Source organism: Triticum aestivum, chromosome 1B (genome assembly GCF_018294505.1).
Source record: "Triticum aestivum cultivar Chinese Spring chromosome 1B, IWGSC CS RefSeq v2.1, whole genome shotgun sequence".
NCBI lineage: Eukaryota > Viridiplantae > Streptophyta > Magnoliopsida > Poales > Poaceae > Triticum > Triticum aestivum.
This window is the reverse complement of record NC_057795.1, coordinates 692,394,810-692,411,682: the sequence shown is the minus strand read 5'-3', so window position 1 is coordinate 692,411,682 and position 16,873 is coordinate 692,394,810. Positions and strand designations below refer to the sequence as shown.

Here is a 16,873-nt window from a genome sequence, read left to right as displayed (position 1 = left end):
AACATATTGTGTAGAAATACAGGACCCAAAACGTTAATCTCTTCGCATAGGTGAACTAGGACGTGCGTCATGATGTTGAAGAAGGATGGTGGGAACACCAACTCGAAACTGACAAGACATTGCACCAAATCATTCTGTAACCTTGGTATGATTTCTGGATCGATTACCTTCTGAGAGATTGCATTGAGAAATGCACATAGCTTCACAATGGCTAATCGAACGTTTTCCGGTAGAAGCCCCCTCAATGCAACCGGAAGCAGTTGCGTCATAATCACGTGGCAGTCATGAGACTTTAGGTTCTGGAACTTTTTCTCTGCCATGTTTATTATTCCCTTTATATTCGACGAGAAGCCAGACGGTACCTTAATACTGAGCAGGCATTCAAAGAAGATTTCCTTCTCTTCTTTGGTAAGAGCGTAGCTTGCATGACCCTGATGTATGCCGTCTTCTCCGTGCATACGTTGCTGGTCCTCCCGTGCCTCAGGTGTATCTTTTGTCTTCCCATACACGCCCAAGAAGCCAAGCAGGGTCACGCAAAGATTCTTCGTCACGTGCATCACGTCGATTGCGGAGCGGACCTCTAGGTCTTTCCAATATGGCAGGTCCCAAAATATAGATTTCTTCTTCCACATGGGTGCGCGTCCGTCAGCGTCCTTCGGAACAGGTTGTCCGCCAGGACCCTTTCCAAATATCACCTTCAAATCCTTGACCATATCATGTACATCAGCACCAGTACGGTGGCGAGGCTTCGTCCGGTGATCCGCCTCACCTTTGAAATGCTTGCCTTTCTTTCTTACGGGATGCCTGCTCGGAAGAAATCGACGATGTCCCAGGTACACATTCTTCTTACAACTATTCAAATATATACTGTCGGTATCATCCAAACAGTGCGTGCATCCGCGGTATCCCTTGTTTGTCTGTCCTGAAAGGTTACTGAGAGCAGGCCAATCATTGATGGTCACGAACAGCAACGCCTTTAGGTCAAATTCTTCCCCCATGTGCTCATCCCACGCACGTACACCTGTTCCATTCCACAGTTGTAAGAGTTCTTCAACTAATGGCCTTAGGTACACATCAATGTCGTTGCCGGGTTGCTTAGGGCCTTGGATGAGCACTGGCATCATAATGAACTTCCGCTTCATGCACAACCAAGGAGGAAGGTTATACAAACATAGAGTCACAGGCCAGGTGCTATGGTTGCTGCTCTGCTCCCCAAAAGGATTAATGCCATCTGCGCTTAGACCAAACCATACGCTCCTTGCGTCATCTGCAAACTCCTTCCCGTACTTTCTTTCGATTTTTCTCCACTGCGACCCGTCAGCGGGTACTCTCAACTTTCCGTCTTTCTTACGGTCTTCTCTGTGCCATCGCATCGCCTTGGCATGCTCTTTGTTTTGGAACAAACGTTTCAACCGTGGTATTATAGGAGAATACCACATCACCTTGGCAGGAATCTTCTTCCTGGGGCGCTCGCCCTCGACATCACCAGGGTCATCGCGGCTGATCTTATAGCGCAATGCACCACATACCGGGCAAGCGTTCAAATCCTCGTACTCACCGCGGTAGAGGATGCAATCATTAGGGCATGCATGTATCTTCTGCACCTCTAACCCTAGAGGGCAGACAGCCTTCTTTGCTTCGTACGTACTCTCGGGCAATTCGTTGTCCTTTGGAAGCATATCCTTTATCATTACCAGCAACTTTCCAAATCCCTTGTCAGATACACCATTCTCTGCCTTCCATTGCAGCAATTCCAGTGTGGTGCCCAGCTTTTTCTTGTCACCTACGCAATTCGGGTACAACAATTTTTTGTGATCCTCTAACATGCGCTGCAACTTCTTCTTCTCCAAATCACTTGCGCAGTTTCTCTTTGCATCGGCAATGGCCCGACCTAGATCATCAACGGGCTCATCTGATGCCTCTTCTTCAGCTTCTTCCCGCATTGCCGGCTCAGCTTCTTCCCGCATTACCGGCTCAGCTTCTTCCCCCATTGTTGTATCATCGTATTCAGGGAACCCATGGCCAGGATAGCTGTCGTCGTCCTCTTCTTCTTCATTGTCTTCCATCATAACCCCTCTTTCTCCGTGCTTGGTCCAAACATTATAGTGGGGCATGAAACCGGACTCAAACAGGTGGACGTGAATGGTTCTTGACGTAGAGTAATTGCGACCATTCTTACAGCCAGCACATGGACAAGGCATAAAACCATCCGCCCGCTTGTTTGCCTCAGCCGCAAGCAGAAAAGTATGCACGCCCTCAACGAACTGGGGAGAGCATCGGTCATCGTACATCCATTGCCGGCTCATCTTCATTACACAACACCGAATAGACCAAATTAATACAAGTTCATACATAAAGTTCATACAACACTTAAATGCAACAAACAAATAACTCTCTAGCTAAAGCATTTAAATGCAACAACAAATGCGATCAAGATCGCAACTAAGGTAACAATTGATCCAACAGCATAATGATACCAAGCCTCACTATCGATGGCATATTTTCTAATCTTTCTAATCTTCAAGCGCATTTTCTCCATCTTGATCTTGTGATCATCGACGACATCGGCAACATGCAACTCCAATTCCATCTTCTCCCCCTCAATTCTTTTCAATTTTTCTTTCAAGTACTCGTTTTCTCTTTCAACTAAATTTAACCTCTCGACAATAGGGTCGGTTGGAATTTCCGGTTCACATACCTCCTAGATAAAAATATCTATGTCAACTTGATGGGCATAATTTGTCATAAACACGAAATGCAACAAATAGTTTTAAAAGAGAATATACCACATCCGAATCATAACAAGGACGAGGGCCGACGGGGACGGATATCAAAACCATGGCACTATGTATAACAAACAACGTACGGGTAAGATAATTATTATACGAGTAACTATATATCCAAATCACACAAACATCAATTTTTTATATAAAATTTCATGAACAAGAGGCTCACCACAAGGTGGTGCCGGCGACGGGACGGTGCGGGCGATCGACGGTGGTTACGACGGAGATTTAGAAGGCACTAAGTAAACCACACCTACATATGCAAACTAAGTGTTATTTTGACCTCAAATTGCATATAAATCAAATACTACCACATATAATTCCTCCCAAATTACTAAAACCCACAATTAATCACTATATAAACCAATGCAAGAGCTAATCTAGCAATGAGAGATGAAAGGACAAAGTTGCTAACCTTGGTGATCATTTGAATGGATGGGGGCCTGCAAATCTTGACAAATTTGGGGCAAATTTTGTGATGAACTCGAGAGGAAGAAGGGAAGAACAGAGGAGAGGGAGAGGGGAAAGGGGGAAGAACAGAGTGCGGGTGGACGAAGGGTTTATATAGGACGACCTTTAGTACCGGTTCGTGCCACAAACCGGTACTAAAGGTGCTGGAAGGGCCCCACTCTGACAACATCCTGCCACCACTTTCTTTAGTACCGGTTCGTGGCACGAACCGGTGCTAAAGGTTCGCCACGAACCGGTACTAAAGAGCTCCTCCCGCCTAGCCGTTGGAACCGGCACTAATGGACACATTAATGCCGGTTCTGTTACAAACCGGGACTAATGTGTCTCACATTTGACCCTTTTTCTACTAGTGGTATTTCGCTGGACGCCGGTGAAGCATATTATTCCTTGTATGAAATCCTAGAATTCTTCAAAGTGACTTCAGCTATGCTGCATTTGACAGGCGATGGTGCCAATTGGTTCCATGCATACAAACCTGCTACCCTCTCTATGCATCAGTCACCAGTGGCCTAATTGGCACAAATGTGCTAGGAAGTAGCTACTGAGAGATTTCAGGACTCTTTTGTGTGCCAGGCCTTGCTCATGCAAGCCTGCTACTCCCTCCATTTCTAAATATAAGTCTTCCTTGATGATCGGTTTTATGCGATACATATACATGTGCTTGCCCAAACGTGTGGTCCACCGACTTATTTGGATGGACAAAATTACTTTCAGAAAATAGGATAACGAAAAGAACGATATATCGAACTGACATCACAACTATAGTCCCAACGAGTAAATAAAATTTGTCAAAAAAAAAATACTTTGATAATGACATGCACCAGCTAATTAGAAATATATATTGAATGTGGATGAATTGCATCAATATATCTGTCTCATTCAGCAACATCAGAACCAGAATCTCAAGACGAAACAAAAAATTGGCAAAATTTTGGATTTGGACAATTACATGATCTAGGTCTATGTCTCTCTTGGGTTTGGTTTAAGTCGGGTGAGCGCGTCCGTGTCAGACAGCAGCATGATTATTTATCTCTCTATAGTGTGAAAGGCCAGCCATGCCAAAGTGTGGCCAGCTTGTTCGTATTTTTCTTTTATGGGATATATATACATTTTGAAATTGTAATTTCTGGAGCGGTACGAACATGGGAATGTACTTTGATGTGAATAATCGTCAAGTGCGACTCAAGAGTCAACCGCTGCGGGTCTCGCTCTCGCCGACAACGGTGCATGCCGCTGATGAAGCATCCATCCATCCAGCTATGCATAAGGCTCATCTTCATCCAATTTGCTCAAACAGAAAGGATAACGTACCATGTCAACAACATCATAAATATCTTCTTAGAATGTGATGACAGAGATCATCCAGTGATACTACAACTAAAGTTCTAGATATCACATGATGGACTGACATCTGTCTTGCTTCTCCATCAAACAAGATGCATCGAAACCTTGTTGGCACTTTTTGATGTTTGGTTAATAAGATGGCCGCATGCATCTTTCTGATGCAGAGGCCGGGGAGTCCCCCCTTTTCAAAAAAAAAAAATCAAACAAGATGCATTTCGTCTTCAATCCGTCTGCTTCTGCGCTCCCCCAGCAGTAGCAGCAGGCTGATGTCCAACTCGCCTGTGCAGTCTCTCTTGTAGCATGGGCACACTCTCAGCAGTAACAAGAAGTCCTTCATATTCTACTATTTTAGGATTGGGAGCCAGGCCAAAAACAGCGAACAAGGAAGTAACAACAGCACCCGTGAACGAAGTATAAGCGATCCCCTTCTTAAGTCCAAATACCTTGCGCCTACAGGTAGGCGGAACGAGATGACATGAGATGAGATGGTAAGAAACTAAGAACTACGCTACGTACATATATATCAACTCATGTAGCAGACGAATAGCAGAACAAATGTCTATGTCTGCGTATATATGGTTGAGATCATACCATTGAGGGTCATTTGGTCTAGGCTCAATTTGCGTGCACAGATGGTGGAGCATAAGCCTGTCCTGCCAGGTGGCGGTGGAATTCGCATAGGCCTTGGCGATGAGATCGTACAGCTCCTCCTTCTGCTGCTTGAATTGCGACGCACGGAATTCGGAATGCTGGAAACACAGAAGCAGCATTGGGAACTGATAACTAAACAACAAGCAGTCTTGACAAGAGATCGATGCGGTCGTATATCATCTGATATCTTGCACAACAAACTATAAAACTAACTGGAGACCAAAAGACGTCACGTTTTTACGAAAACATTAAAGTCATTCCTCATGCTAGGCCGTTGGTCATGCATGTACCCAAGGGCACATATCAAACTATAAAACTAGCAGGAGACTAAAGGGCTTCATGCTAGGCAGTTGATCATCTAGCAATGGCGCAGAAAACTACCGTATAAAACTAGCAGGAGACCAAAAGATATCGGTTTTACCAAAATATTTCTTCATGCTGGCAGTTGACCATCTACAATGGTACAGAGCAAACAATTTTTTTGATCAAAGAAGGGCTTCCCCCTCCGATTTCCATTAAGTGAAAGCAAAAGCGAGCTACAAACACCAGTTTTAAGTGGACACGAGCCACAGATCCAACTACAACTAAAGCAGGGTAGAGAGCAAACAATACAACTAGCGGGAAAGACGAGGATTTAAAAAAAAATCAAGGAATTTTTCATGCTAGGCAGAGATCATCAATCCAGAAGATGCCTGTTTAAGTTATCAAAAAAAGAAGATGCCTGTTTAAAGGCCAGCGGTCCATCCCTATAGATAATAGTGTGGAGAGAAGAACGGAGGCCTCCACCAATCAGAACAACAATCAGACGCCGGAGATGGGACGGAGGCCAAGATACCTGAGGCTGGGTGTGGACGAGCCGGCGAAGCCCCGCCCCTGGAAGCACCGCAGGACGCATGATCCTCGTCGACGCCGCGCGGAGGGAGGCCGCCATCGTCAGGCCTGCAAACAAGCAGGAATCAATCACCCAAGAGCAGAGAAATCACGCCGGGTTGGAACGTAACTTGCGGCTAGGAACTACTGAATAGGGGGGTTCTGAAGCTAACCTACCTTGCTGATGGAACTGGTTAGGCTCCGCTTGGTATGGCTGTAAGATTTTACACCCGTATTATTTTACAGGTGTATTTCACAGGCCACAGCGTGATTTCCACCTGGAACAAAAACAACGGACGGAGGTGTGTATATTTTACAAGTGTATGTCCCTGTGAAACGACGATCCAATCAGGCCCTTAGGGGTTAGGGTTCCTCGCACGTTTGCCTTCCGTGGCGCCTGTGTATATAGCCCATCTCCGACATTGAGACCCACTCACCCTCCCTCGGTCTAGTTTCTTCTCACTTTTTTTCTTGTCTTGCCCTCGTTGAATCTTGTTTTAGAGAAGCTTCCGATCTATTCATCAACTCTAAGATAGTACAACAAACATCATCAAAAGTGAAAATTACGGTTATGTCCGTAAAACACAACAACGACTATAATCACTGGAGCAAGCCGAATGCGAGCCGCTGCTATCCCCCTCCATCACCGGAGTCAGGCAAACCTTGTTGTGGACGACAGTCAGGAATACGTTGTGGGTTGTGCTAAGGCCCACAGGACCGGCGCACCAGAAAAACAACCGCCGTCGATGAAGAGAAGTATGAATCGGAAGGATCCAACCTATAGACACATGAACATACACGAACGAAGATTTTATCCAAGCGGATACACCAAAGACAAAGGCCGACGAATCCACGAGATCTGTTGGAGAAAAATATCCACACTCCCTCAGATGACACTAGAAACATCATCAAGACGGGGCTAGATGAGAAGACCTTATTTCATCTCTAGAGAGCCGCCGCCACCTCATCTTCCCAGAAGGATGCAAAGCTGACAAAACTCAAAGAAACATTGAATGCCTTGACATTCGTGACGGCCTGTTCGGTTGTGCCTTCTCATCCAGGGTCGCGGTTGCATGTTTCGAGCAGGCAAATAATTTTGTAAAGCCCAGGACAAACACCTATGGGGTGTCCAGCCGCATGGATGTACCCAGGGCACGCGTCCCAGATAGCCCACATGCCAATCAAGGTGCACCCTCGAGTGCAGACCCGACGTCTCTTCCCGGTGGAACAAACACCGGGCGCCACCACCAACGTGTGGGGCGGCACATGCAGGGCGACGAGTATCGCGTGACAGATGAGGTGGCCCGAGGCGTGCCCTCGGCACACGCGTCAGGGACCCCAAGTAGTAGGCTCCGTGACTTATTCGGTTGTTGGTGTACGCCAGGTTGGATTATGTCGGACACCTCTCCAGCTCTATTTCCGGGTCGATGGAGGATCATTGCTTCCTAATTCCGGGTTCCAACCACTTTTCATGTGTTGTTGGTTGCCAGTTAGGAGGTCGTTGTGGAGGGTACGGTTCTCGGTTTGTTCAGATGCTTGGTTCGTCTGGTTTGGTGTTATCATGATCGGCATGCAGTCATGTGATGCTACTTAACGGACACCTCAACAAAGGATGAGTGTAAAATAACACAACATGAGCATAGTCATTAGAATCGTATTTTGCAGATAATCTGAAAAAAGGACTCCTTCAAATAGTTGATGTATACTATTGATTGCATTTCTTGACTACAATTGATCTTTACGCCAAGGACGCAACGGGTCATCTAGTGAAAGAAAAAAAAAGTTATGGAGGCTACAGTTATATCTGGCCATGGGCCAGGCCGGGCCGGGCTTGGGCCGGGCCTAAAAATGCCCACGGCAAAGAACTTAGGCCCAGGCCCTCCCAGGCCCTACCATCGGGCCTACTTTTCAAGCCCAAGCCCGGCCCATCTGGTAAAAAGCCCTGAAAAGCCCTTAGGGCTTAGGGCCATGGGCCGGGCCTCTTCCTTAAAATGCCAATATGCTAAGCCCAAGCCCGTCCAGGCCCTGCTGGTGGGCTCAAAACTCAGGCCCAAGCCCGGCCCATGGGCAAGCCCATCGGGCCTAGGCCCTGGATATTAGGGCCGGGCCTGGGTGGGCCGACAGGGCCGGGCCTGAGATGGCCAGGACTAGCTACAGTGGCTCTGTGTTTACGCACAAAAACCGTGGCCTCCCTTTCATTTGATGCACGCTCTATATCCCATACAGGATACATCGACCAATGATATGCGACTCTAACAAGCAAGCAACCCGGGAGTTCCATATTCTTCTTTAATTTTCTCAAATATTTATTTTATTTCGGTTGGTTTTATTAAAATTATAAATAATAATATTCCTGAATTTGGAAAATATTCATAAATTTGAAATTGTTTATAAATTTAAAAATGTTCATGAATTCAAAATAATATTCATGTATTTGAAGAATATTCACAGATCGAAAAATGAGTCAACCAGAGCAGGTCATAACCGCTGATATCAAGCATCATCCAACAAGCAAACTGACCTGCGTACAACGATCTTTTGTCCAACACCTGTACGACCAGCAGATATTGTATCATTCGAAATGCGATATATGGCCAAAATCATCTATCATGGCAGGATTCAAACCAACAATGCATAAGGTTCATCTGTATGAACAGTACCAAGCCAGCTATATCACAAAGAGCTATATTCTCTTAGAAAGCGATCACACAGACCATTCAGTTGCTAAAGCAGAAATTTGCTCAAACAGAAATACTACTAGACTCATCTTCATACCATGCCAGCAACATCATAAATATCTTAGAATGCGACCACAGAGATCATCCAGTAATACTACTACTCATGTTCTAGCTAGCACATGATATAGACATACATAATAATATAGTGCTGGAATATATAGAACTGATATCCGTCTTGCTTCTCCATCAAACAAGCTGCATTTTGTCTTCAACCCAATTGCTTGGGCACTCCCTCAGAAGTAGCAGCAGCCTCCTATCCTTTTAGCATGGGCAGACTCTCAGCAGTAACAAGATGTCCATCATACCTTACTATTTTAGCACCGTCTTCAGTGCGAGGACATCTGACATAGGCAACAAGAATACCCACAGCATATGTACAATGGGTGGCCACCTTGGTCAAAATTATCTTGCGCCTACAGGTAGGTTGGACGAGATGGTAAGAGTTACATATGAACTCCGGTTGGAAGAGGGAAACAGAACAAATATCTACTCCCTCCGTTCCAAAATACAAGTCTTTGTAGAGATTTCACTATGGACCACATACGGATGTATATAGATGCATTTTAAAGTGTAGTTCATTCGTTTTACTCCGTATGTGGTCCGTAGTGGAATGACTCCAAAGACTTATATTTAGGAACGAAGGGAGTATGTCTGAATATATATGGTTGATATTGTACCACTGAGGGTCCTTTGGTCTAGGCTTGACTTGCAGGGAGAGAGCCTTGAGCAGTCGCCTGTCCAGCCAGGTGGTAGTGGGCTCAGCCACAGCCTTGGCGATGAGATTGTAAAGCTCCTCCTTCTTCTGCTGGATTTGCGATGCACGGTTGTATCCTTCATCCAAGGCACCGGGGATTCCGGAATGCTGGAAACACAGAAGCAGCATTGAGAACTTAGATCTAACCAACAAATAGTCTTGACAAGAGATATATCACCTGATATCATGCACGGCAAAATGTAAAACTAGCTGGAGACCAAAAGATGTCAATTTTTTTACCAAAATATCAAGTCATTCTCATGCTAGGCAGTTGGTCATGTATCCAATGGCACATCGATCAAAAGATAAAACTAGCAGGAGACCAAAAGACGTCGGTTTTACCAAAATATTTCTTCATGCTGGGCGTTGAGCATCTAACAATGGCACAGAAACTTACTGTATAAAACTAGCAGGATACCAAAAGACATCGGTTTTATCAAAATATTTCTTCATGCTAGGCAGTTGATTATCTACCAGTGATACAGAGCAAACTATAGAACTAGCTAGAGACCAAAAGATATCGATTTAAAATAAATATCAAGGCATTCTTCATGCTAGGCAGAGATCGTCAATCAAAAAGATGTCTATGTAAAGGATAGCCGTTCTTCCCTATGATTATGATATACCGTGATACATAATAGTATGGAGAGAAGAGGGGAGGGCCTCCACCAATCAGAGCAACAATCGGACGTCGGGGCACAGATCTAGCCGGAGATGAGACGGAGGCCAAGATACCTGCGGCTGGGTGTGGACGAGCCGGCGAAGCACCGCCGGACGGAGGATCCTCGTCGCCGCCGTGTGGAGGGAAGCCACCATCCTCGGAGCCCTGTGAACGAGCACGAATCAGTCGCCCAAGACTGGAAAAATCAAACCGGGATGGAACCTAACTTGCGGGTCGGAACTACTGATTAGAGTTCGGGGTTGGAACCTAACTTACCTTGCGGATCGGAGCACTGGTTAGGTGTTGGAAGGGAAAGAGGGATGATTGGTGGAATGATTCGTTTCATTGTATTGCTTGAGCCTCGTGGGCATATATATAGAAGTACATGATCATCTTGGAGTACAAGGCAAGGTAGAATAATATCCTACACTATCCTAGCTTTCCTATACAATCACGTTACTCAACATCCCCCCCGCAGTCACAACGGTAGCGAGGCAGACAGTGAGACTGGAGAAGAATCCGAAAGCAAGCCGACGGACACCCCCCACAGTCGTAACGGTCGACGCATCGCGGAGTCATGGTTGGAGTGGCAACCGACGAGGTTGCTCAAGCAAGGCGATAGCCCTTTGTGCCGTTTGTCGAGGTAGCCGAGAGCGTGGGTGGTGGAGCCGTGGTCGAGGTAGCCGTGCGAAGAATGCCGTGGTCGATGTCGAGTCAGGGTGGCCGGTGTCGAGGAAGTCGTCGTGGAGCCGCGGGCGCAAGGGGGCGCCGAGTTAGTCGTGGGCGCAGTGGTGTCGAAGTAGTGGGCGCAGTGGTGTCGAAGTAGTGGTGCGCCAGGAAGTAGATGATGTTGACGACGCGTCGCGCCGGGATTGCCAACCCCGGGGACACATCGTAGACGAAGGCACGCGTCGGTGTTGCCAGCACCGGGCATGCGTAGACAGACGAAGACGAAGTTGACGAAGCACCGCACCAGGCTTGCCGGGCCCGGGGACACGTCGTGGACGAAGGCACGCGGCGGTGTTGCCAGCACCGGGCATGCGTAGACAGGGACCTGCACGAGCTGTACGCCATGCCGAAGAAGTCGGAGAGGCCAGCAGAGAAGGACTCGACGACGGTTGCGGCGCCAATCGGCACGGGGCCAATGTCGCCCGCAGTTGTCGGAGTAGATGAAGCGGTCGGGGTAGATGACGACGACGCTGGCGACGGGCTCGTGCTGGACAAAGACGAAGGAGGTGGATGGGCGGCTACGGTGGCTACGGGGGTAGCGGCGGCGCCTACAAAAGAAGAGCGGCGGCGGCGGCTAGGTTAGGAGCGCGGCGGCGGTGCTTGAAGTAGGCGAAGAACCCGACAGCGTGACGAAGACCGGCGCAGATGGTGGCGTACCCGCGCCAAAGGAGGTGGTGCGGCGCATGCCACAGGAAGTCGACGCGCGGGGACGGCGGTGGACCGCGGGCCACGACGCTACGGCCCGAAGGGGCGACGCAGCGGCGGCGGGCAGGTCGGGGCGACGACGGAAGACCTCGGGACGGTCGCAGGGACCGCGGGCCGCGGTGCTACAGCCCGAAGGGGCGGCACAGCGGCGGAGCGCGTGTTGGGGAACGTAGTAATTTCAAAAAAATTCCTACGTACACGCAAGATCATGGTGATGATATAGCAACGAGAGGGGAGAGTGATGTCCACGTACCCTCGTAGACCGCAAACAGAAGCGTTAACACAACGCGGTTGATGTAGTCGTACGTCTTCACGATCCGATCGATCCAAGTAACGAACGTACGGCACCTCCGAGTTCAGCACACGTTCAGCTCGATGACGATCCCCGGGCTCCGATCCAGCAAAGCTTCGTGGATGAGTTCCGTCAGCACGACGGCGTGGTGACGATTATGATGTTCTACCGGCGCAGGGCTTCGCCTAAACTCCGCGATGATATGACCGAGGTGGAATATGGTGGAGGGGGGCACCGCACACGGCTAAGGAACGATCCGTAGATCAACTTGTGTGTCATGGGGTGCCCCCTGCCCCCGTATATAAAGGAGCAAGGGGGAGGGGGCGGCCGGCCAAGGGAGGGCGCGCCAGGGAGGAGTCCTACTCCCACCGGGAGTAGGACTCCCTCCTTTCCTAGTCCAACTAGGAGACCTTCCATGTAGTAGGAGTAGGAGAGAAGGAAAGGGAAGAGAGAAGGGAAGGAAGGAGGGGGTGCGGCCCCTCCCCCTAGTCCAATTCGGACTAGGCCTTGGGGGGGCGCGCGGCCTGCCCTAGGCAGCCCCTCTCTCTTTTCCGTATGGCCCAATAAGGCCCAATACTTCTCCCGGCGAATTCTCGTAACTCTCCGGTACTCCGAAAAATACCCGAATCACTCGGTACCTTTCCAAAGTCCGAATATAGTCGTCCAATATATAGATCTTTATGTCTCGACCATTTCGAGACTCCTCGTCATGTCCCTGATCTCATCCGGGACTCCGAACTCCTTCGGTACATCAAAACTCATAAACTCATAATATAACTGTCATCATAACGTTAAGCGTGCGGACCCTACGGGTTCGAGAACTATGTAGACATGACCTAGAACTATTCTCGGTCAATAACCAATAGCGGAACCTGGATGCCCATATTGGTTCCTACATATTCTACGAAGATCTTTATCGGTCAAACCGCATAACAACATATGTTGTTCCCTTTGTCATCGGTATGTTACTTGCCCGAGATTTGATCGTCGGTATCCAATACCTAGTTCAATCTCATTACCGGCAAGTCTCTTTACTCGTTCCGTAATGCATCATTCCGTAACCAACTCATTTGGTCACATTGCTTGCAAGGCTTATAAAGATGTGCATTACCGAGAGGGCCCAGAGATACCTCTCCGATAATCGGAGTGACAAAACCTAATCTTAAAATACGCCAACTCAACATGTACCTTCGGAGACACCTGTAGTACTCCTTTATAATCACCCAGTTACGTTGTGACGTTTGATAGTACCCAAAGTGTTCCTCCGGTAAACGGGAGTTGCATAATTCTCATAGTTACAGGAACATGTATAAGTCATGAAGAAAGCAATAGCAACATACTAAATGATCAAGTGCTAGGCTAACGGAATGGGTCATGTCAATCACATCATTCTCCTAATGATGTGATCCCATTAATCAAATGACAACTCTTTTGTCCATGGCTAGGAAACATAACCATCTTTGATAAACGAGCTAGTCAAGTAGAGGCATACTAGTGACACTATGTTTGTCTATGTATTCACACATGTATTATGTTTCCGGTTAATACAATTCTAGCATGAATAATAAACATTTATCATGAAATAAGGAAATAAATAATAACTTTATTATTACCTCTAGGGCATATTTCCTTCAGTCTCCCACTTGCACTAGAGTCAATAATCTAGTTCACATCGCTATGTGATTTAACACCAATATTCACATCTGCATGTGATTAATACCCATAGTTCACATCATCATGTGATCAACACCCAAAGGGTTTACTAGAGTCAATAATCTAGTTGACATCGCTATGTGATTAACACCCAAAGGGTTTACTAGAGTCAATAATCTAGTTCACATCGCTATGTGATTAACACCCAAAAGAGTACTAAGGTATGATCATGTTTTGCTCGTGAGAGAAGCTTAGTCAACGGGTCTGTCATATTTAGAGCCGTATGTATTTCGCAAATATTCTATGTCCACAATGCTCTGCATGGAGCTACTCTAGCTAATTGCTCCCACTTTCAATATGTATCCAGATTGAGACTTAGAGTCATCTGTATTGGTGTAAAAGCTTGCATCATTGTAACTTTTACGACGGGCTCTTTTATCACCTCCATAATCGAGAAACATCTCCTTAGTCCTCACTAAGGATATTCTTGACCCATGTCCAGTGATCTACTTATTAGATCAAAATTGTATTCCTTTGCCAAACACAGAGCAAGGTATACAATAGGTCTGGTTCACAGCATAACATACTTTATAGTACCTATGACTGAGGCATAGGGAATAACTTTTCATTTTCTTTCTATTTTCTGCAATGGTCGGGTCTTGAGTCTTACTCAGCTTCACACCTTGTAACACAGGCAAGAACTCCTTCTTTGACTGTTCCATTTTGAACTATTTCAAAAAATTATCAAGGTATGTACTCATTGAAAAATCTTATCAAGCGTCTTGATCTATCTATATAGATCTTGATGCTCAATGTGTAAGCAGCTTCACCGAGGTCTTGCTTTGAAAAACTCTTATTCAAGTATCCTTTCATGCTATCCAGAATTTCCATATCATTTCCAATTAACAATATGTCATCCACATATAATATTAGAAATGCTACAAAGCTCCCACTCACTTTCTTGTAAATACAGGCTTCTTCAAAAGTCTGTATAAAACCATATGCTTTGATCAACTCATCAAAGCGTATATTCTAACTCCGAGATGCTTGCACTAGTCCATTGATGGATTGCTGGAGCTTGCACACTTTGTTAGCATCTTTAGGATTGACAAAAACTTTCTGGTTGCATCATATACAACTCTTCTTTAATAAATTCATTAAGGAATGCAGTTTTGACATCCATTTGCCAGATTTCATAAAATGTGGCAATTGCTAACATGATTCAGACAGACTTAAGCTTCGATACGAGTGAGAAAATCTCATCGTATTCAACACCTTAAACTTGTTGAAAACATTTCGCAACAAGTCGAGCTTAGTAGATAGTAACACTACTACCAATGTCCGTCTTCCTCTTGAAGATCCATTTATTTAACTAGGCTTGCTGATCATCGAGCAAGTCAATCAAAGTCCATACTTTGTTCTCATGGATCATATCTCAGATTTTATGGCCTCAAGCCATTTCGTGGAATCTGGGCTCATCATCGCTTCCTCATAGTTCGTAGGTTCATCATGGTCTAGTAACATGACTTCCAGAACATGATTATCGTACCACTCTGGTGCGGATCTTACTCTGAAAGACCTACGAGGTTTGGTAGCAACTTGATCTGAAGTTTCATGATCATCATCATTAACTTCCTCACTAATTGGTGTAGGAATCACTGGAACTGATTTCTGTGATGAACTACTTTCCAATAAGGGAGAAGGTACAATTACCTCATCAAGTTCTACTTTCCTCCCACTCACTTCTTTCGAGAGAAACTTCTTCTCTAGAAAGGATCCACTTAGCAACGAATAACTTGCCTTCAGATCTGTGATAGAAGGTGTACCCAATAGTTACCTTTGGGTATTCTATGAAGATGCACTTCTCCGATTTGGGTTTGAGCTTATCATGCTGAAACTTTTTCACATAAGCATTGCAACCCCAAACTTTAAGAAACGACAGCTTAGGTTCATTATTAAACTATAGTTCATACGGTGTCGTCTCAAAGGATTTAGATGGTGCCCTATTTAACGTGAATGCAGCTGTCTCTAATGCATAACCCCAAAACGATGGTGGTAAATCGGTAAGATACATCATAGATCGCACCATATCCAATAAAGTGCGGTTATGACGTTCGGACACACCATAACGTTGTGGTGTTCCATGTGGCGTGAGCTGTGAAACTATTCCACATTGTTTTATATGAAGGCCAAACTCGTAACTCAAATATTCTTCTCCACGATCAGATCGTAGAAATTTTATTTTCTTGTTACGATGATTCTCCACTTCACTCTGAAATTCTTTGAACTTTTCAAATGTTTCAGACTTGTGTTTCATTAAGTAGATATACTCATATCTGCTTAAATCATCTTGTGAAGGTCAGAAAATAACGATACTCGCCACGAGCATCAATACTCATTGGATTGCATACATCGATATGTATTATTTCCAATAAATCAGTAGCTCGTTCCATTGTTCCGGAGAACGGAGTTTTAGTCATCTTGCCCAAAAGGCACGGTTCGCAAGCATCAAATGATTCATAACCAAGTGATTTCGAAAATCCATCTTTATGGAGTTTCTTCATGCGCTTTACACCGATATGACCCAAACGGCAGTGCCACAAATAAGTTGCACTATCATTATTAACTTTGCATCTTTTGGCATCAATATTATGAATATGTGTATCACTACGATCGAGATCCAACAAACTATTTTCATTGGGTGTATGACCATCAAAGGTTTTATTCATTTAAACAGAACAACAATTATTCTCTGATTTTAAATGAATAACCGTATTGCAATAAACATGATCAAATCATATTCATGCTCAACGCAAACACCAAATAACATTTATTTAGGTTCAACACTAATCCCGAAAGTATAGGGAGTGTACGATGATGATCATATCAATCTTGGAACCACTTCCAACACACATCATCACTTCACCCTCAACTAGTTTCTGTTTATTCTGTAACTCCTGTTTCGAGTTACTAATCTTAGCAACCGAACAAGTATCAAATACTCAGGGGTTACTATAAACACTAGTAAGGTACACATCAATAACATGTATATCAAATATACCCTTGTTCACTTTGCCATCCTTCTTATCCACCAAATATTCAGGGCATTTCCACTTCCAGTGACCATTTCCTTTGCAGTATAATCATTCAGTTTCAGGCTTTGGTCCAGCTTTGGGCTTCTTCGCGGGAGTGACAACTTGCTTGTCATTCTACTTGAAG

The 16,873-nt window shown here is 45.6% G+C and overlaps 2 protein-coding genes across 2 annotated transcripts; both read right to left on the bottom strand.

Moving 5' to 3' along the window:
* Window positions 1-4,714: 4,714 nt before the first annotated feature.
* On the bottom strand, window positions 4,715-6,187 carry LOC123101655 (uncharacterized). Its single transcript, XM_044523010.1, has 3 exons — window positions 6,088-6,187; window positions 5,193-5,350; window positions 4,715-5,051 (listed from the first exon to the last, which is right to left on the bottom strand). The coding sequence occupies exons 1-3, from the start codon at window positions 6,181-6,183 to the stop codon at window positions 4,823-4,825; spliced, it is 483 nt and encodes a 160-aa protein (XP_044378945.1). The 5' UTR covers window positions 6,184-6,187; the 3' UTR covers window positions 4,715-4,822.
* Window positions 6,188-8,772: 2,585 nt separating this feature from the next.
* LOC123101644 (uncharacterized) lies at window positions 8,773-10,634 on the bottom strand. Its single transcript, XM_044523003.1, has 4 exons — window positions 10,552-10,634; window positions 10,350-10,440; window positions 9,538-9,722; window positions 8,773-9,273 (listed from the first exon to the last, which is right to left on the bottom strand). Exons 2-4 carry the CDS (start codon window positions 10,428-10,430, stop codon window positions 9,114-9,116), a joined length of 426 nt encoding a protein of 141 aa, XP_044378938.1. The 5' UTR covers window positions 10,431-10,440; window positions 10,552-10,634; the 3' UTR covers window positions 8,773-9,113.
* Window positions 10,635-16,873: the final 6,239 nt, after the last annotated feature.

Excerpts from the sequence above, each read along its gene's own strand:
- LOC123101655 (XM_044523010.1), bottom strand. The coding sequence starts at position 6,183 with ATGGCGGCCTCCCTCCGCGCGGCGTCGACGAGGATCATGCGTCCTGCG. Across the intron at positions 5,351-6,087 it reads TCGTCCACACCCAGCCTCAG|CATTCCGAATTCCGTGCGTC; the intron begins GTATCTTGGCCT and ends CTGTGTTTCCAG. Across the intron at positions 5,052-5,192 it reads AGACCAAATGACCCTCAATG|GCGCAAGGTATTTGGACTTA; the intron begins GTATGATCTCAA and ends GCCTACCTGTAG.
- LOC123101644 (XM_044523003.1), bottom strand. The coding sequence starts at position 10,430 with ATGGTGGCTTCCCTCCACACGGCGGCGACGAGGATCCTCCGTCCGGCG. Across the intron at positions 9,723-10,349 it reads TCGTCCACACCCAGCCGCAG|CATTCCGGAATCCCCGGTGC; the intron begins GTATCTTGGCCT and ends CTGTGTTTCCAG. Across the intron at positions 9,274-9,537 it reads AGACCAAAGGACCCTCAGTG|GCGCAAGATAATTTTGACCA; the intron begins GTACAATATCAA and ends ACCTACCTGTAG.